Source organism: Vipera berus (assembly GCF_964194415.1).
Source record: "Vipera berus genome assembly, chromosome: 4".
Taxonomy (NCBI): Eukaryota; Metazoa; Chordata; class Lepidosauria; order Squamata; family Viperidae; genus Vipera; species Vipera berus.
The window spans coordinates 41266863-41289145 of NC_138206.1; the positions used below are offsets into that span (position 1 = coordinate 41266863).

Sequence of the window (22283 nt, forward strand, 5' to 3'; positions counted from 1 at the left end):
TCAGAAAGGATGGGGCAACCTTCTCCCTAGTAGCCTTGCAGCCCTTCTCCGAGCTTGCTACGTTCAGCTCTCCCTGCCCTTGGATTGAGTGGAGGAGGCATCTGTTTTTCATCAGGGGAGATCTGCACCACTGCCTGTCAGCAACCGATCCTCCCCCATGTCTGTGAAGGCAGGCAGTTCTCCTCTGGTTGACCACCTCCCACAATGACTGGGGGGAGTGGGACAGCATCATCCTCAGCCTCTGGCCTCTCCAAATATGGCAAGGGAGACATGCCATCTCTGTCAGATAGTCCCAGTTCCAACTCCCTTCTCCGAACTGGGCTCCAATGGGGCCATGACAATTACTTACCAGAGTTCAGTGTATAAATAAGGTAGCAATATTATCAAATGTTAGAATTAGAAACCCTTCCTGGTTGGAGCTTCCATCATTCCCTTAAAAATCCCTTACAACACAAATATTCTTTAACCTTCCTCTTCCTTCCTATCCTAGTCTGAAATCGGTATCAATTCTGAAAAAATAAATAGAAATGGTGAAAAATTGGGGTTGCTGAATAAAACATATTGCTAAAACACTCCATGACTACATGAGTATCTGATGCATTTCAAATTGCTTTGTTCATCCTCAAAAGAAAATACATATTCCTGTATTTAACACAAACAGCTCTTCTGCTCTGAAAGCTCAGATAAACAACTACTCTCACTGAAAACAACTATTCTCCTACTCAAGAAATCTTTATTTTGTTTTGGGAGGCAGGGATTTATACTGCTGACAATCTGAAGAGGAAAAAAAACCAGCACTAGCAGTTTCAAAACTGAATTGATTTACTTATCCTAATAAGCTACATATTTTAAATTGGTGCTTATTAACTTATTGCTGGTGGTTTTATGCTTCTTGCTAACTCATAAAGCAAGAGTGTACTATTTCTGGAGAAGAACTGTGTCAAGGGCTGCAATCTAAACAATTGGTTTAGGGCAGGGGTAGGCAACCTTGGCTCTTTTATGACTCGTGGACTTCAACTCCCAGAATTCCTGAGCCAGCCTCAGGAATTCTGGGAGTTGAAGTCCACGAGTCATAAAAGATCCAAGGTTGCCTATCCCTACTCTAGGGAAAGTGAGCTGAGAATGGACAAAAAATAAATTTCATTTCACTTAAACAGAATACAATACAATTTAGATTGTTCTATATATATTTATGGATCTTTATCACATTAAAAAGTAAAGTTTAGCAACAAAATTTGGGCAGATTGGCAGGCTATACCAAGGGTTTAGTGAGGTGGGGGCTGCATTACAAAGAATCAAACAAACATATTACTACCTAGCCTAGCACAATATATAAATCCAGCCCATAAATGAAGGCAATGAAGTTCACTGTTAATTTCCCTTTCATGTCATCTGTTTCAACTTGTCTTTTGTAAGCTGAATCATGAAGCTTGGGAATAGATGAGTAATGGAGGGTGCAAGCTGTTTTTCTTAGAAATATTGAGAAAATCCCAATTTTGTGCATTTCTACACAGCCCATCCCTTCTCTATGTAGGTTCAACATTATTTAGTCAGGTTATAAAGTCTATAAGTGAGCAAAGGTCAGAAGGAGAAGAAAAAGACTAGTGCCAAATTGCTAAGTCAAAGTAAGATATGTTTTATTTGCATCATGGAGCAGTGATTTTCTTTCCCCCCTCCTCCCAATCTATAAAGTACAGTCTCTCCTACAGCATTAAACTAAAATGAATCAAAACACATTTGGTTAAAAAAAAACGTGCGCGGTATGCTTAATGGATTAAAGCACAACATTAAGTCTGTTCATTAATAACACGCAGAATTGCCCATTTTCACTTCCTTGCAAATTGCCTTGCAAACAGAAACAGAGAAGGAAGCTTCTGCCGTTTTCCGGGTCCTGCTGCAACATGTTTATATATATACCGTCACCTTTGCAACATGCAACAATGCATTGAAAATATATTGTATTGCTTTTAAAGCGTAAAGACGAAACAAACGCCTCTGGCAAACGTTATCCGTCTCTTTCTTCTTTAAAGTGTTTAAAACTGCATACTTAGAGTTTTCCACGTTGGCTACATCTTCTGCAAACTTTGGATATTATGGTTTTAATCTTCAATCTATTCTAGACCGAAGCAGCCGATTGGGTTTGCTCCAACATCACAGCTGCATTAATTATATACAGGCATTGCATTTTGTTTGCTCTTAGACGCACGGAAACATTTGTGCCAAGCGCTGAGCGTTTGCTCTCTAAAACTTGTGGCACGGTAAACACAAGTCGGTTTTCAGTGCCACCCTTCGATAAATTCCCCATTGAGTAACGATTCATAAACATCCAGCAGCCCAACGCTTTAGGCTGATCTAACTCTGCGGACGCGCAGCAAGGCTTAGCTTTTGCAGGATCGCAACGATTTAAACCAGGGGGTCTTCAGACATGGCCCTTTTAGGACTTGTGGACTTCAACTCCCAGAATTCCTTTGCTGGCTGAGGAATTCTGGGAGTTGAAGTCCACAAGTCCTAAAAGGGCCAAGTTTGAAGACCCCCTGATTTAAACGATTCAAAGGGAGCCCGCACCAGCCCCGTTTTGACTTTCTTCGCCGCCTCGTCGGAAAAGAAGGCTGGGATTGCAAAATAAGCCTGCTCCACAGCCCGAACGGCATAGTCCCCAAACTTCTCTTTAGCGGCCCGTCCGAAAAGGCCTTCTCCCGCTCCCTCCCTTCTCTGGTCTGCAGTTTTTCTTACTTCGCCGGAGGAAACGGCGAACGCGAAAGGTACAAAGAAAAGGGAAAGAAAGGCGAGGGAGAAACGGGAGGCGGGCGCCGGGGAAAAAGGGCAGCAACAGGGAGGTAACTGAGGAGGCGGAGCTTCCAAGCCGGGAGGAAACGCTCTGCACCCCCTTGCAGCAGCGTTGACTAGAGAATGAAGCCGGAGCGGAGACGCCGAGGAGGAGGAGAAGGCGGCGGCGGCGGCGGCGTGAGGGGAGGAACCCAGAGCGGACAGGTTAGTTGAAGTAGCGCCAAGCGCGGGGCGAGGAGCGGAAAAAGGCGGCAGGGCGGCAGCCGCCGTTGCCGGCCAAGTCTTGGCTGGCCGCTGCGAGGGGCGAAAAGCAAAAAGAAAGCAGGGCACGTGGAGTGGCGAAGCCGTGGGGAAGGGAGTCGCCGGGGAGAGCGAACAATCGGGTTTCTCGGGATAAGTGGCGAAGCTTTAGCCCGGACGACGCGTGTTTGGTTTCTTTCTTCCCCCCCCCCCTTGGTGCGGTCTTCTGGATGCGCTGGGGGCTTCGGAGGGCACCCCGCGGGCTTCGCAATCTGCCGGACTCCCGGCAGATGTCATCTCGGGGCAGTTCACTGCGTCTTGTTTGCTCCTCTGGCGTTTTTTCTCCCCCCCGGCTTGGTCCCAGACTCCCACCTCCGCCCCTGCTCTTGCCGACCATCCGTTCTTGCAGAGGGCGCCCTGTTAAAAACCCTTCTCTCCAGTTTGAGGAAAATGGGAGGCGGCTCTCTTGAGTAAGAGGTTGAAACAATAGCGGGCTGGTCTTTCCTCGTTATGCTGATGCTCTTGGGGTGGGAGAGAGAGAGGGAGGGAGGGCCGTCGCTCTGCTGAGCTCCGTTTCTCCAGTTGCCTCGACCGTCCCTTTCAAATCTCTGCATTCGCGGCCCCGAAGAAGGAAAATCCATAGCAAGAGTTCCGTTTTATTCTTTTCCTCTGCTGTATAAGTTTTCATCTCTCTTTCCAACCCCCCCTTCCTTTCTTAGGAAGAAGCAGATGTCAACTCTTGGCAGCTAAGAAAGGCATCCAGACTGAAGACAACCAGCAGCTGAAGTGGCATCTTTTGGTTGCTTATTTGCCCCTTATTTGCGAAAAGATCTTTCCAGCTTTAGTTATCGGACCTTGCTGTGCCTCTCCCCTGAAGGAAAATTGCCAAGACTCCAATTCCTGTATGCAAGGATTGATCCTCTGGGGACTTCCCAAAAAATGTCAAAAGAACTTGCTTAATCCGTCTAGTTTTTATCAAGCACCGCCTGAGCTGAGAGGCTACTCTGTCTTGTAAAGTGGAATAGACGAAACGCATTTTGTGCACTTTTCTTGTTTCCAGGAGGACAGATCAAGAAAGGGAGGTGCATGCCAAAAGGTGCTGTAGAGGGAAAAATAAAAAGTAAAACGTAATGTGTCAGGATTTAGAAAGGCAAAGGAGTCTTTTTTTTGGAACAAAGATTTAGCCTCTGAAGACAGTTCTGCATCTTCCACTGAGCCTGGACTTCACTGATTTTTCCTCCTTTTTAGTCCTGTTTCCTGTCTTTCTACTATACCAGAATATTTCTCTTTGGAAATATAAATCAGTTGGTATTTTTGACAGCAGAAGATAAAAGAATAAGGAAGAGTGCTAGTGGGAAAGAGTGATGCCTTTTTATCTTCTCTTTGCTACGAAGATGAGGTACCTTCTGCTGGAGCTGACATCTCTCATGCTTCTGGGTAAGAAACTGCTTATCTCTGTCAAAAATCTGGCAGGTTTTAACTCATCATTAGGGTTTTTTTTCCCCAACTGTGTTTTCTTATGTGATTGAACAATTTTCTATTATTGGGATGATGCTGGAATAAGAGGAAGAAAAGGAACTTATTTAACACAATGGATTTAATGAGATTATAGCTGGTACAGTGTTCTGTAACTCTTTCTGGGCAAGGATATAAAGTTTGGTGAGGGTATTGAAAGCAGTGTCTTGGCCTTTTCTGCTGTGCCTCAAACAGATTTCTGTCTGGCTTTTGAATCTGGGTGTCTGATATCAGGATCAGCTGCAAATTCAGCTAGCAGTGCATTTAGGAGGTAAGAAGTACCACCTTATGTTTGAAAACAATTATAGAAATGAAACACAAGACATGAGATTGTTGAAGCTAGTTTTTTGGGGGGGTCATGCTAATGTGGCTTGTCAGTATATTTTTTTCAGTGAGAACAACTAAGTATCTTGCAAAATAGTAAAACCCAATATTAGCTATGGCATAAAGACTGCTGGACAAGATGCTAGATGCACGAAATGTATGCCATAAATGTATATTATGATATATATTTAATCTTTAAAGTGCTAAAAATCTTATCCAAAGGAAAGTTCTGCTAATTTCTGTAATGTTTACTTCCAGGTAAAAGTGTGTAGCATTGTAGCCTTTGTTTCTGAAGAAAAAAAAGCTACGCTTTACTTTTTGCAAAAAGGTAGAGATCTGGCTAAATTAAAACTAGGAGAATGTTATCTGAATACTCAGTACGGCAGTCTCTGCCTGCCATCAAGTGATTTGTAGTGTTGTTGTCAAGTGTTTTAAAGAATTGCATATCTTGAAAATGGACAAAGTGATAGTTCATGTAGTTCTATAAAGTATCAGAATTTTTATGGCCAAGAGATAGACTTGCCCTTATATTTACTTTATGGAGGCAGTATAAGTGGTGGAAAAAAATTACACCCACATTTTCCAAAGTTCATGTACATAGTGTTCCAACTAGATACAAGTGGTTTGTTGAATAAAAATGGATATAGCAAAATGCAGATAATGAAAGTCCCACCAATAAAGCATTGAAAAATTCCTTCTGAATAAATCTAGTAACTACTGTGCAATTGGTGAACTTGTTTTAAGAAATTGTTTTATGAGTAGTGATTTGTTTCCTAAACTGCTCAACCCAATTTATTACATACTGGGTATAAGTGACTAAAGATGATGATAGGTACAAATTCTGACACACGCACAGTAACATCACAATGCAAATCCTACCCTCCTAGACTTGCACAGTGTTACAGGGTTTGCATCATAATGTTGCAATGTACATCTCATCATATGTCCTTCCTTGTCTAGTATTATAGATGCCTATGTGAGCTGGTAAACTCTTGTGGGAATATGTCTGTTGAGACTCTTAATCATCTAGGTCATGGTTGTCCCAAAGGCGTTTTTTCAAAAGGCAACTAGAGTTTCTTGGTTTTTTCCTTGAAAATGTTTTGCTTCTCATCCAAGAAGCCTCTTTGGTTCTGCGTGGTAGGGAATTTTAATCTTGTGGAAATAATTGCATTATTATTGCTATATTGCTATAAAAATGAATAATATTCAACAAATGTTCTGCTTGAGCCACAATCTTTAGGCTTATTTTTATTAAAGAGTAAAACAATCTTACATTCCAGTGCTGTAATGTTTTCCTAAAGTTGTAGACTGCAGACAAGTCTATTGTATTCTGAAAAATGACATGAATAAATCAGAGTTGTTTATTAAACAAATACAGTAAGTTTGAACATTAAATCTTTCTGGTTTAAGAACAGTATTATCATAACCAATGCAGTCTAATGGCAGATACTTGTTCTGTCCTTAATGCTGGTGTTACAGCAAAACAGTAGAGGGCTCTGTATTACTAAAGACCTTCCTAGCTTTTCAAATGATCAGAAAATTCAGGGTTCTGGCAATGGCTTTAAAACAAAAGACAAATATAAATTAGTTTCAACTTTGTCAGTCTTTTAAGCATCTTTTAAGAGAACTGTAGTTCAGTTTAAATTAACTGTCCCTCTTGAATAGCAAATTGCATGGCTACATTAAAGTACGTTGGTAAATCTTAGTTCCTTCAACTTGATAAAAAAATGATGGTGATCTATATAGGGCAGATATAGGAAATAATCTCTGTGAAGGGTATCTAATTCTTCAGACATCTTCAGTCAGCATATTAACACTGATGACATAATTTATAAAAGGATTTCATGTGGTCTGAAGGACTTGCTGTGTTCATGTCCCCAGAAAACTTGAAGAGTTGGGATGAATTTGATTTGCTTTCTTAAAGAGAGAAGATGGCATAATATGAAATCAAAACTTTAACTTGTTCTGTGGCTTGAATATTCTAATAATTCAGAAAGATGACTTTGTCCAGAGTGTTAATTCCATCTCATAGAATTTAGAAAAATGGCCATAAAACCAATTATAATATTTGCTTATGTTTTCGTAAGCCTCTCTAAATTGGAAGTGAAATTGTGAGTTCTGAAAGCAATGAAAGATGATGGTGTAATTATGGGGAAATTGCAGCTCTTCCCTCTTGTTCCCCATAGTGCAGTGGATTGAAAAGTCTCATCTGGCATGTGGGTGTTTTACAGAGGATACTGCTGATTTTCTTTTGCTGGCACAGCAGTGCTTCAATTCCAAGGCTTTAAGAAAGTGGCACTTCATCATACTGAGTATATAATGGGGAGAAATGGGATATAATATTATAAATAATCCTTGCATAGTAATGACACACTAAATGTCTCTGTCAGGCACCACTAGGCCTACATGTGTTTCTAAGATTGACTTCTTCCCATAACAGAGAGAGTGATACTAATACATGTGGAGTAATATATAGAAAATAAAGCACAATAAGCTTAAAGTTAGAGGATTCATTTTCTTCTTGGATTATGAGTAGTTTCTGCATTTCCTGAGGCTCCCGCCAGTGGCTAACACTATATTTATAAAATATAGCGTAAACTGTGGGGATTCTCTGAATTTATATGCATAATCTTTCTATCCGTTTCTCACAGAACTGTGTCAATAGCTGCTTCACTGACCCTTAATAAATAGTGCCAATTTATAGGACCTGGAATATGGAGAGTTGGATTAAAAACTTATATTGGTCAGATCATTGTCTCCTCACAATTGGTAACTCTGCAAAAATGCAGAACCCATAATAAATCTTATATTTTTTCAAATTTTGGCAAATAGATATGGGAGGAGAACTCAAAAATATTTTTTAGAAGAGATAGCAGAACCCTTAGCCAGAGTTTCTATATATACTCAGAAATATCCAACATGCACATACACAACAATTTCTGTTTCTGGGAAACTTATATTGAGTTTTCATTATTTTTAGGATACAACTTGTAACTGGGTACTGCACCATTAATTTGTTTCAAATGTCCAACAGCTTCATTGAAGAGGCCTTGAAATCACTGGAAAAAGAGTTTTAAGGTTGACAAGCGTTCATGAGGTTTCAGCATGCCTACCACAGTTGAAACTGTCTACTATTAGATGTTTATGAGATTATTGTTACTTGGTTCTCCATTAAGTATAAGAATAGCTTTCACAGGCAATTTCAGATCTTATGTCTGAATTCTTGCTGTTTTCCGTGATAATATGCAGGTTGAATAAAGTCTTGAGAAAAGCCTATTTGTACTTACGTGCAGAAAAGTAGCGATTTGAGCTTTTTAGAAAATAGAAATACTATTCTGTCTGAAAAGATGATGATCAGAAATAAGAATGTTTCAGGACAGAGGTTTCAGAAGATGTATTCTGTTGACTGCCACTGCATATTTGTATAAATTATATAAAAAAAAACCAACGTCCTGGAAAGGAAAGGTGACAAACCTAAAAGTAATTTAATGCATTCTGACATAATCTCTGTGGCACAAGGCACACTCAAGGTGTTACCAAAAATTAAGGTTGCAAATTTATTTTCCTCTTTCTTATGTAAGATTTCTACATTTTTTGGGAGAAGCATAAATTTCCCAGACACAACCGCTGTATCATGATTGACCTGCTTCTTGTCACCAAAACTATATATGGCCCCAAGGCATTCTCAGTGGGTGCGCCAGCCCTCTGGAACTGCTTACCAACTGAAATCCGGATGGCCCCCGACCTCCGCACCTTCCGGCGCGACTTAAAAACTTACCTTTTCCAGCAGTCCGGCCTGGCCTGAGAGCTCTAATTGGGGTCCCAGTTTGTTTTGACTATTGTTTTTTTCAGTATTGTTTCATTATGTTTACCTACCTTACTCTGTACACCGCCCCGAGTCCCTCGGGAGAAGGGCGGTTTATAAAAACAAATAAATAAATAAATAAATAAATTACCTAGCCTGAATTGCAACAGTATGTGACTGGTTTTCTTCTCTAAATTGCTAAAAGCCCTTTGTAATAATCTGGGTGTGTGTTTTGACTCTTATCTTTGCACTGGTATCTTGTTCCCTTTGTGCTTCTATGCCTTTGTTCTTTCTAGGTAAGAGTAAAAGTTTATCAGATATAGGGAAGAAGAACAAATGTTTCTTAAGGCAAAACTGAGGTTGATGTTCCTCTGAAAAGTATTGGAAGTTTAAAGAATATTTCTTTTTTCATGATATTGCTGATTTGGCCATTTTTTTGTCAAAATATTCAGCTCTTAAGATTACAAGCCTAGTGAATAAAGTTGAAAAGATTCTCAAAATGTTGTTTGTCTGAAACGTATTCAAGGATAGTACTGTAAAATTAATATTAAAATATGCAAATCAGAGTTCTAAAAGAAATTAGGCATCTCATTCCTTTACTCATTCAGCTTTTATGTACATATGAAGAGACAAAATACAAAATTAAGTTAAGCCATAGGTTTACATATGCTTTGTTTCTTGCATTCTGTTCCTGCAGCTTTGGATGTGGACATGGATGCAAGTAAAACATTTATACGGAAGCTTAATTAGTTCCACAGTAGGATTAAAGGGTAGTACTGGATGATTGATGCTATAATCTATAGCAGATCTGTAACCTGTTGAATTTTGGTGCTCATCAGTTCTATCCCGCATTAGCAGTCTTGAAGTATGGTGAAAGCTGCAGTCCAACAAAATTTGGAGGGCTATATTTAGAGAAACCCATTCTGATCTAAAGAAAAGTAATGCAAATGCTGGGAATTCTATACTCATTTTCCTTATAAAGAAAAGTGCTGTTAATCATCAAAACACTACATAAAGAATTTAGGATAAAAAATAATCTGAGAAATAGAAAAACTAGCTAGCAAAGCATGTGAGAAAAGAGAAAGCCAAGTGTGGTGGACCATCAGTCTCGGTTGAAAAACACTTGAGAGCCATCTTGATCGACTGCATGCCTTTCAGTTAAGAATAAGCTGTTGCTGTACTTGTTTCTGTGAGCAGGAGAGAGTAACGAAGTTAAATGTATGCATGTATGTGATCAATCATGTATTTATATGAATATAATCAAATTAGTTTGGATTGAAATAATGATAGGATAGTGTGGGGCTATGAAGTACTATAATATAACATAATGTAATATACTCTTTTGTAGCTTCTTTTCGCTGAACAGTGAAGTGCTAGAATATTGTTTCAGCGTATACTGTTCATAATATCTGTTAAGTCCTAAGATCTTTTTACTCTTGTTTACATCCTACAAAAGCTAGCATTAAATATTGCAAATACATTACCAATATTTTGTGAGGAGACCTACTGTCAGCTGGACTGACCCTTAGGAAAACATCTTGCCTGAACCGGATTGGTTACCCTGGGAAGAGCAATGAGATTTGAAAAGAAGTTTCATGGTTCTATAAGTTTACCGCTTAAATTATTTCCTAACTAGTCTGAATATTTTTTTATTTTTTTTATTTATTTTAATCCCATTTATATCCCGCCTTTCTCCGAAGACTCAGGGCGGCTTACAATCTAAAGCACAATGTGCTTAGCAATAGCCTTCATTCTATGTATATGCCTGCTTATTAGGGCTTTCGCCCCCCCCCCAGCGGTATTATTACAAAGTCAGCTTATTGCCCCCAACAATCTGGGTCCTCATTTTACCTACCTCGGAAGGATGGAAGGCTGAGTCAACCTTGTACTAAGCATTGCTTAATATATTATACAATATGAATATGTTGCTTAATTTCATATTGAAACAATCTAAGCTGGAATAGGAGTTATATAATATTGAAGAACAGGTCAAATATTCATAATCTGCAATCCGTGCTTGAAGACATTGAGTCCCCAGATCTGCAAGTTGTAGCCTATAAACACACTTGCCGTTACTGAAAATACTGCTTACAGATTATTGTTCCCAGGACAAATAATGCAGTTGTCCCAGAAACAAGAGACATAATAGTTCGGAAAAGCTATTGGCATACTTTTCCTCTGTGAATTACCTAAATCCTTTCAGACAAGCAGCTAGTCTATGTGCCCACTACTGTATCTTGCAGCACAAGTCCCGTGAATTCCCAGAATCAATTATGCTATAACAATTATTGCTCTACCAAAATCTTTATGGAAAATTTTGAACTCATCTCAGTTGATGTGGTTTAAATATGTGAGACCCGTGCTGCATCTTTGATCAACTTTAAAAGAGATGGGTGGTATTTAAATAAATATTACAAAATAATGTTATTGTCCACCAAGTGATAAAGGATGAATTTACATCGAAAATGAAGTGGTGCTTTATAAAAACAACTTTAAATGTACAGGGGGGAAAAAGAATCAATGTTTGATATTTTTCAATGAAGCTTGTTGCCATATGGATCTTCTACTGTATATGGATATAGGGTAATCTTCACTCTATGCGGGTGGATCCTGTATTTCAATTTGCTATAGCTGCAAGATTGCTTTAAGGGAAATCTTGTTAATATTACAGAAATAATGGATTATTGACGTAGAAAAATATAATTTTAAAAAACTAACAAGAGGGTACAAAGTGTTCCAGATAGTGCTGGTGACATCCACAAACTGTGTATGAAATAAGATTTGGCTTTTCAAATGATGTGGCATTTACATCATTTGTAACTGTGTGGCTAATGAAACCTTCTCTAATTGTAAAAGAAACAATTCATGTAATCTGGATAAATTAAATGAAACTTAATATACATTAAATTAAGATAGCTAGTTTGCTCTGATATTTAACTCATCAGGCTAGAAACCAGGAGACTGTAAGTTTTAGTCCCACCTTAGGCGTGAAAGTTGGCTGGGTAACTTTGAGTCAGTCTCTCTCTCTCTCAGCCCAACCTATCTCACAGAGTGGTTGTGGAGAAAATAGGAAGAAGGAGTATTAGCTATGTTCACTGCCTTGAATTTTTTATAAAAATAATAAAGGTAGGATAAAAATTAATTTAATTTAAAAAAAATGCTAGGAAGAAAAAGAACATTAAACTGCAATGTCACAGAAGTAAGAAAAGTATGAAAAAGTGTACAGTATGAAAAAGGAAAGAGATACTTGGTACGATGTACCTTTTATTATTTTAACAATAACAATAAAAATGACAATACTGTACAGTAGCAGTCCCCCATCTTTCTGGCTTGGCGGACCAGTGGGAGGGCAGAGGGGATGGTTCTGTGTGAATAGCAGGGCTGAGCAAGGGCCTGCCAACTTACACAAGTGGAGTTGTGCGCCCATGCTGTTCAAACGGGGTGCGCCCTGATAGCGACCTGCAGCCCGGTGGTTGGGGGACCCTTGGTGTATAGTACAATATTAAAACAGACATAAAATTATTTTGGAGTCTCCTGGTTATATTTTTATGTAAGTAAGGTTAGTTCAATACAGATTATGCTACCTACAAACCCCTTTTTATGTATGATTGAAAGCATCTTTTAATATTAAAATGTGTTTAAAAAATATTCTATAAATATTTTACTTCTGTATAAAGTGATTGATATATATATCTATATCTATCTATCTACCTATCTATCTGTCTATGTTTCAATGGAAAATATGAATATATTTCCAGCAAGCTAGATTTTTTTGGTTTGTTCTTTTTAACAGTAATGGATTGTTAGGCTGTGAGACATTGTCTAATACTGGGCACATAAATGCATTAGCGGTTATTTTTTCATGAATTGATATTGACATTCTCAGAGTGCTTCTTTTTCTTGTTTCTATATAATAGTTGATGTTTTTTAACAACTTCAAGCATTTTATGTTTGAATACTTTTTAATTTTTTTTTTAAAAAAGAAAATAGTTTGAATGCAAATACAATTCCATTACAAAAGGCCTGTCCCTTTCCAGTCTTCTAAGTGTTTGCATCTTTTGCCACTGTTATCAGAAATTCAAGTGGAACTTATTGGCATATAAATGGTGTATGTGTAAAATGCATACAACAGCATCTCCCAAATGTTGGAAGTGCTCTGAAGAGATAGGCACATACTTCCATACGTGGTGGTCTTGCAGTAAAACACAAAAATTTTGGAGAATGATTTGGATTTGGCTGAAAGAAATATTAAAACAAGATATTGAGTTTAGTCCAGAACTTTTCTTGTTGGGAATTACGAAAGAGAAATATCCTAAAGATGTGCTATATTTAACGATCCATATTATCACAGCAGCTAGAATGTCATTTGCGCAAAAATGGAAAAAGAATGAGATCCCAGGAAAAAAGAGGTTATTAGGAAAATTTGGGATTGCGCAGAAATGGACAAACTAACTTTGGAACTAAAGAATAAAGATCAATCAGACTATTATAGAATTTGGAACAAATTGTATCTTTGGAGGGATAAAAAGAAAGGTCTTTAATAGGTTTTACAGACTAGCTCATTGTCTTAAATATTCTGTTATTTCACTGATTTGTAACGTAAGTGTCTTTAAGTGTATCTTTGATGTACATATATACATGTATATATATATATTGAACATTGTAGACAAAAAGGTTTGTCAGCCCGCTGGTACTGTGTCCAATGTTTTTAAACAATAAATTTAATAAAAAATTTAAAAAAAAATGGTGTATGTGTGAATAAATAATACTAAAGTATAATGCTTGTTTTATTTACCTCATAAACAAAATATATTTATTATATGACACAGGAATGTGAAAAAGTAATTGTGTCCCTAGCACCTCATTAAACTTCTTGGGCTAATCTGGAACAGCCCTGTATAAATCTCAAAAACTTTGGCTCTCCTTATCACAGTAAATTTTTCACTAAGCAGATTCTAGAAACATATGATCTGCTCAGAAGAAAAGATCTAAGGACCTTAAAATGTCATTCATCCCAATTAGTCTGAAAAGGGTCATGAAACCACTTCATAACTCTTGGTCTCCACTGATCCCCAGTCAGAGACATAATTTTCATATGGAGAAGATTGGGAATAGTAACAGCCATCACCTGGAACCACTCCAGGAATACAGGAAAAAACATCTCCAAGTAATTGTTAAGATTGAAGAAGAAAATCGTTCTTCTGAAAGAATGGTTTATGGACAGTTGAGTCAGAACTAGAACTTTTTGGTATTTAAGGGTATATAATGGGGGATGCTTTGTGGGGGAATGATTTGCTCAGTACCTTCCCACTGTAGTGGTCCCTACTTTTCTACTTGCATTTTTACGTGCTTTCGAACCGCTAGGTTGGCAGAAGCTGGGACAAGTAACAGAGGCGCTCACTCTGTTATGCGGCACTCGGGATTCGACCCGCCAAACTGCCGACCTTCTGATTGACAAGCTCAGCATCCTAACCCACTGAGATAGATGCAAAAATGTCAGCTGCTTCCATGTACAGAAGCAGACTATCTGTAGAAATTCCTCATGAATCTGTTGATTCAAGAGCACTATTTCTGCCAGGTTGTTTCTCAAATGGGGAGCTGGCACGTCGTATGTAATCTTTACTTTAGAGATTCCACTACCAATGAGTAGGAAGTCATAGCTGTCCTGTGAGGAAGTCTCTTAGTAATAGAGGCAAGGTGAAAAATGAAGCACGCATTCAAGGAAATAGGTAGAATTTGTTTACTTAATTCCATATCATTCTCTCTTCTGTCAATCACTGGCTTTCAATTCAAAGTTTTCACTGTTCACCTAACACAAGAGCCTTGGTGGAGCAGTGGGCTAAATCTGGAGTTTGAAAACTGAAGAAATATCTTTTCTATTGTAACTAGGAGCCTTGGTGGAGCAGTGGGCTAATGCCTCCTTAAGTAACACCAGCTGCCTGCAATTAGTGCAGGTTCGCATCCCACCAGGCTCAAGGTTGACTCAGCCTTCCATCCTTCCGAGGTAGGTAAAATGAGGACCCAGATTGTTGGGGGCAATAAGCTGACTTTGTAATAATGCCGCTTGGGGGGGGGAAGCCCTAATAAGCAGGCATATACATAGAATGAAGGCTATTGCTAAGCACATTGATTTGTGCTTTAAATTGTAAGCCGCCCTGAGTCTTTGGAGAAGGGCGGGATATAAATGGGATTAAAAAATGAGTTTGACATCTCTGATTTTATTTGATCTCTTCGTTTCACCTTGGGGGTAACACATTGCATGATAACCTAAAATGGTACATTTCTCATCCAATGTAATTCTGAGGTTAGGATAGGAATATGCAGAGGACCCCCTTAAAAAGTGTGCCCAAGGATTTGGAAGTATATTCAGACCTGGCTGCCACAACCAAAGACATTGGCTTGTGTAGTTGCTTATCTTTTTTTTAACCCCTACAGTATTAAGCCTTATTTTATACAGTACTGTTCATCCAGTTTATCAAACTGATTCTACTTCACACAGTTGGAGATGAAGACTTCTATTTGTCACCTAGAGTTTACCTTGAATGTGGATTACAGAAGAATACCATGATGATTAGTAACCTTGTTAAGAAGACCTCTCTTAGAAAATGAAAATGTTGCCTAAACAAGAAGAAAAAGGAATACAAGCTACCACAAAGTGACTTTAATGTTCCCTACAAGACATTTTGTGAGCCATATCTTATAAAGGTAGTTCTTAGGTCTGCTTTTATCTTCTGTCCTCGCTTTCTAACATGCCTGACCTTACTATTTATATGTTTATAATAGAGTAGTTTCTAATGCAGTGTTCTTCCCATCTGTGGATATAGAATAGAATACAATTCTTTATTGGCCAAGTGTGATTGGACAAACAAGGAATTTGTCTCCAGTGCATAAGCTCTCAGTGTACATATGAACAACAAAGTGATAGGTGATATATCATAGATCATAATTGCAATAGTTAATCATAATATACAACAAGTGATAAATCATAGATACCAGTAGGAGAAGGTAGTAGGAAAGATAAGAAGATGAGAAAGATGAAAATATAAGAATTATAATATCAATACAGCCCTACTACATGGGTAAAGACAGTGCTGTGGGAATTAAGGGTTCAGCAGAGTGATGGCACGAGGAAAAAACTATCTTTGTGTCTATTTGTTTTGGCATGCAATGCCGTACAGCAGCGTCCAGAGGGAAGAAGTTGAAACAGTTTATGTCCAGGATGAGAGGGGTCTGTAAATATTTCCTCAGTCCTTTTTCTGGTTCATGCAGTGTATAGGTCTTCAAGGAAAGGCAGGCTGGTTGCAATTGCTTTTTCTGCAGTTCTAACTATCCATTGAAGTCTGGCCTGTTCGATTGCTGTGCCAAACAGCAACAACAGTTTTGAGGTACAAATGACAGGCTCAATAATTCCTCTATAGAACTGTATCAGTAGATCCTTGGGCAATCTGAGCTTTCTGAGTTGTCACAGGAAGAACATTCTTTGTTGTGCCTTTTTAATGATGGTTCTAATGTTAGGTGTCTACTTCAAGTCCTTGGAGATAAGAGAACCTAGAAACTTGAAGGTCTCTCTCTACTGTTGTTATTGTATTGCCAAATATTGTAAGAGGTGGTAGAATAGGAGAGCTTCTTCTAAAATCTACTATCATTTCTACAGTTTTAAGAGTGTTCAGCTCCAGATTATTCCAGCTGTACCATGGGGCCAGTTGATCTACCTCCGGTGTAATGCAGATTCATCATTGTCTTGAATGAGACCGATGACTGTTGTATCGTCTGCAAACTTCAGTGTTTTAACAGAGTGATCCTTTGAAATACAGTCACTGGTATAGAAAGAAAAGAGTAAGGAAGAAAGCACGGAGTGGGGGGCTGGGCTACTGTGCTAATTGAACGAGTATTCGATGCGATTTTTTACCTAGCTTCACACCTGCTGCTTCCTATCTGTTAGAAAGCTTATAAATCTTCAAGTGTGGTCAAAAATAAAAGCTTAGAATGCATTACTCCAGTGAAAGAAAGCTGTCAGTGCATTATATATTTTCTAGTCAGTTGCTAGAAAAGCACACAATTTATTTTTTATACAGGCTAGTATGTGTGTGATAATCAACAAATGAATTTGCTAGGATTTTTCACTGAGAAAATCAGTACGGTAATTCTGAAATGCCATTTCTACTGTTTCTGATCTTTATGCACTTTAGAGTACTTTCTGGTAGAGATACTTAAAAATAATGTTTTTCCATTGAGTCAGTCAATATTTTTTATTCATTAACTATGCTCATTTAAGTCCAGATATCTTGGATATATTGAAATAATTAAATAAAATTTCTATGCCTTGTTAATTATGTACTCTTTGCCTTTTTAATTGTTGAGCACATGGAATGTGTAAAGATAACAAAAGGTAGATCAGAGCTTATGAATGTTTAATTTAAGTGTAGAGCGGTACAGAGATCAACATGAAGAAGGAAGAAGTTATTGGATAAAGGCCATCTTAATCCTGGATTAAGGAGGGAAAGAGTCTGCTTATCAAACTTTCTAGATTCTGTTAATATAACCTCTATCAATAAAGTAAAATTCCACTAATCTTTGTGTAGTTTGTTTTCTGATCAAGCCTACTCAAAAGGCTCAATACTAGAGGAATTTAATCTGGAACAAATCATCTCGTTATGGGGCATCATTTTTATTTGTGAGTGCTTGTTTTCCTATTCAGTGAAAAGTGCATATCCCTTTGTGCTAATTTAATTGGTATTGCTTTAGTAAGTACTATATTTTTTCCATGGTTATAAATGAAATATTGCCATTGATTAGAATGTAAAAAAAACCTATATGCAATAAAAGCCACGTAGAGATTTTACTTGAAGTCATGCAGCGTAGGAATTAGAAACTCTGCTGTACTGAAGAGCTATGTTGTGTCATAGAATCTGCTTTTTAATATAATCTTTCATGGTTAATCAAATTATGTCGATTTTGACCCATGATAGGGGAAAAATGCAGTTTTTGAAATTGTTTTTGTTCTATGGAAATTTTTGCCATTTTTCATGGTAAAAACATTAGCACTCCAGAAATTGTTGAAGTACAGTTTTGAGCAGGCCAAGTCAGCAGACAAAGGTCCTCCTTGTTGTGTAACTAGAAAAGACATGAACTTATTCAAAACATAAAATGTACAACTCTGAACTTAATAATAGGACCAGAATATTTCAGTTCTGCACTCTCAAGTAGGGTCCAGTTCTGGGAAGACTACATAGACCATTATCTTAACGTGTCCCTGCCAGACAAAGATACAAGATACTTTCTGCTGCTTTCTTGCTTCTGTCTATCCACCTTATTTGTAGTCTTTCCACTTTGGTTTTCCTAGTCTCATCACTTGCTTACATCACATGCCAAAATATGTTTCTGTTTGCTGGTGGTTGCCTTACAAACCAGTCTGTCTTTGTTAATCTGTAACTGATTGATTGGTTCTTTCAGCATTTCTTTCCATGACACTCAGCAGCTGTCTCCAAATCTACAACTTTTAAAAAAATCTGTTTTTCTATATTACTCTTTCACATAGTATAGCTTTATGACATTACCATTAGAAAAACCATTGATTTAATTATTCTGATATTGTCACAGAAATATTTCCAGTTCATTATTTTATCTAAGATTATTATTGCCCTCCTTTTAAGAATTAAATCTACTCCTTCCTTAGCACATTCATCTTTATTTTTGAGCTCAAGAAAACAAATGTGTAAAGATCTTTATCATCTTCATGGCTTTGAACTGTCAGCTGTAAATTTACTAAGCATATTGCTTGACATTACCTTCTTACTATTTAACATTAATCTAGACGTTTGTTTTCCATTTAGATGTCTGCATTTCTCAAACTATTAATATTCTGTTGTCCAGTTCTAATTCCAGATTTTTGCTTGTAACTGTACATTTAACAGTCCTGCTTCTTTACATAGTTCGATGGAGATTTCATCTACATTAGGTACTTTTCTGTTTAATAAGTGGTCGTTTGTCTTTTGTATTTCACTTTCTAGTGGAGCTCTGCTTGTTGACATTCTTGATTATCATACTTTTCCTTGTCCTTTCTTGCTTGAAATTTAGCTCCAGTGTAGAAGATAGGAAAGATTACCTTGACAAATATACAGCAGGAAAGATCCATTACCAAAGCCACAATGGGGTGGGGGAGCATGCTTTGAGTCCACAACAAGCCGAAAATATGTGGAGGAAGCTCAGCCAGAGAACTTCATAATTCACACAAGAGGGGTAGGAGGTATATTACAATCTGATTTGCTAGATTCTATTATAACTACTTAATCTCATATAAGTAGTTTAGCCTTCCATGGAGTTAATTCCTAGTATGGTCTACCTCAGAGATCCCCAACCTTTTGGGCACCCAGGACTGGTTCTGTGGAGAGAGGTTTTTCCACAGACTGGAGGATACATGGTTTTGTGTGCTGCCTGCATCCTGTGGATGGGGCTTTGCTTGTGCAGACCAGTTGCTGGCATACTGGGGCCCGGTACTGGTCCACAGACCGGGGGTTGGGGACCCCTGGTCTACCTGATCAGTATTCAGTTGTAAGCTTTCATCCTCTGCTTTCACTGCATGATAACTCTGTATACAACAGCTTGCATCTTTTTATTTATAAAATTGTGGATATTTTTCTGTTTTCATTTTCATAATTGTCTCATCCCTTTACATGGATTCTTTGATTATTTTTCATATAAGATACCTGTACTGAATATATTTCGACAGTAATTCATGGCAAAGCAAGATCAGTTTACATGCCAATAGCAAAGAAAAGGAGGCTTTACAGACTGTGCAAAATATAGAGAATTAATTTCACATTGAGCAAAATAATCATTGGATCATCTATGCAGATTAGAGCTCTATGTTGAAATTTCAATTATCAAACTTCCTTGCAACTATATAGTTCTTGATTATTCCATCTTAACAACTAAGATTTATTGAAAGAGGATAGATTATAGAACTCTCCCTAAATGGATTTTTTTCCCTTTAGAATTCAGTTTCCCTCCTAGATTCTTAAGGCAAACACTATCTCAGTTTCTTACTTATAGCTATAAAAACTGGTGAGGAGCCTGTTCCATTAACAGATAGCAAAAGAATGTCCATTGATAAGAATTTGATTCTTTCCTGAGTTCTAAATATAACATTATGCTGTCTTTAGTTTGATGACGTCATCTCTTTCAGATTTATCTGTGCCAGTTTAATGTTCTTTTCCATTAATTAGTAGATTTCATTATTTGGCACTTTAGCATATTGTAACTAAATGTTTTGCCCATAGTTGTACAATTTTCTGAACATCGCAGAAATGGCTTGCTGTTGTATTTTCTGGATTTAATTTTTCCTAAATAGATTAGCTGCTGTCACATCTACCTGCACCCCTGCTGTGTGGATTACCTTTAGATTCACACACCTCTTGTAACTTAACAGGAAAAGATGACACTATCAGGGCAACACCCTCTGATCAGCAATGTTTTCAGGGTCATTAAAATACTAGGCTCTCCCATCACATTAAAGTTTCAATTCACAGAGAAAATGTTTTTTTAATTAAATACAGTTTTAGCTGAAAAGACAGACTGGAGTTTTCTTAATAAGAGTAAAAGTGGAGCTGACTTTAGCATAGTATTTAAATGCTTAGTTTACAAATATCTCGTGCTAAGAAATGGAGGTTTTTTTACTTCATAAACTATTGCGCTGTATAAAAAACAAACAGCAGAACCATTTCCAATTAAGTGAAGGGTGCTGGCTTTTCAACATGACAGATGGTCATTGTAACTATGCACTCCATTTAGTGGCTGTGTGAAATCTAGTTTTTTTATGTTAAATTCACCATAAACACAGTTGTGGGTTAGTGTAAAGGAATTTAGAGCTGACCTTGGAAAGTTATGAAAGAACTTTTAAGGGGGGAAATGGGGGAATGAACTATTAAGTGGAAGAGATGAGAAAGAAATAAACGTTTAAAAAGTAGATTGTTGTATATACTTTAGACAATGAAGCGAGTGAGAGGAAATAAACTCAAAATAACTTGACCTTGTTTTTGTTTAGCTGGATTGAAAGAAACTTGGAACAGGCTTTCAAGATTCTGTTATTATATTTTATAAGAGTGAAGTAGCATTCCTGGAGAGTCTAATTCAGTGATGGCGAACCTTTTAGACACCGAGTGCCCAAAAACCGCCCCATACCCACTTCGTCCCCCCATGCTCCGCCCCGCCCTCCTGCAGGGCCACCCACTGCCTCCACAGCCCACCGCAGCAGATCACCCAGGAGGCCCTGCAGCACCATGTCGGCCACACCCTCCACTTGTGCCCCGCAGTATCATCTGCACATGATGGGGCGTGAGGGCAGTGTCTTGTCTCCACTGCCCAGCTGCCATGTCCTTGGCTGCACTGCTGTGTATGGGCCATGCCCGGGGGTGACTCTCCTCCACGGGGGGGGTTGCTGGTGAGGAGGTGGCCACGGGGGAGGTGGGGCTGGGGCGACGGCATGCGATAGGTTCACCACCACTGGTCTAATTCTTGACAAAGTGTAGTCCAAAGAGATGACAAATACTTGTTGCCATTTCTGGATTTCCATTATGTTCTTTTGCAGGTTAAAGCAAACACATCACCTTTAAAAAATGGTTAAATATTCCTGATCTTTAACATTTTTTAGGGGAAGTGAGTCAGAATATGGAGTTGGGACTAGGCTGGTAGGAAGGGATTATGGAAATAATTTCTCACACTGATAAGTCTACAGTAATAATTGCCAAAACAAAGTGTTCCGACTGTCACAAGCCCCTTCCATTCCCTTTGCATTAAAAAGTGTGAGAAAGACCAATCTTGTGCCTTACATTGCCTATATATAGATTTCCATTTAACAATAGATCTTTTTGTGTGTAACCTTAATATTTCTAATAAATGCTATTAATCAGAGCTCCAAGAGATTGTTTCATGTCATGGTTGCCAAGAGGGAAGTCTATCAGATCTGCCAGATTCTTTCAAGCTTTATGCTTGTTGCAGATCACGGGGAAATCTATTTAATGTAATCTCCAGCTTTAATTCTAGTTTTTATAACAAAGCTTAAGCTGTCATGTGCAATCTCTGGCATGCCGAAACAGTAGTTGTGTTTGTAAAAAATACAAAACTGTCTTATTCCAGTGTTTCTATTAAAAAGTAATTCAGGAGACTTACTCTCAAGGACATAAAATCTGATTAATAGAAACAAATATGTGTTAGTCTGTAGTCCTAACTTGTTTCTGGGGGAAAAAGTCATGTATAAGCTGCTGGTATTAGCATCTATGTCCATAAATGTTACATTTTCTTTTTCCGCTATTCCACTGAAAACAAGCATAAAACCTATGCTCGCATAGGGATCAGAAGTATAAACAATCAAGAATTGCTTTTCAGGTGAAATTGGTCCACATTTTATTAGGCATTAATAATGGTGGGTAGATAGATAATGAGGGGCTCTTTTCAGGTGAGTTTCAGGCTGAAGTTATACTTTTTGATAACTTCGGAAGAGCTCAGAGGGCTATATGTAGGTGGTGTCCTCCCAGATCTATCAATATCTCAAAAGCCATGATGACATTTGGGATCAGCTTTAGGGGTTAGAAGTGGAGGGCACTGTTTTGCAGAG

The 22283-nt window shown here is 38.1% G+C and overlaps 1 protein-coding gene across 1 annotated transcript in view; it reads left to right on the forward strand.

Annotated features, from left to right (window-relative positions):
- Nucleotides 1–2880: 2880 nt before the first annotated feature.
- The window catches only part of IGSF3 (immunoglobulin superfamily member 3), a 113828-nt gene continuing 94425 nt past the window's right edge, over nt 2881–22283 (forward strand). The window contains exons 1-2 of the mRNA XM_081327114.1: nt 2881–2991; nt 3747–4464. Of these exons, the coding sequence (XP_081183240.1) occupies nt 4392–4464 (73 nt within the window). The 5' untranslated portion in view covers nt 2881–2991; nt 3747–4391. The remainder of the gene's footprint in view (nt 2992–3746; nt 4465–22283) is intronic.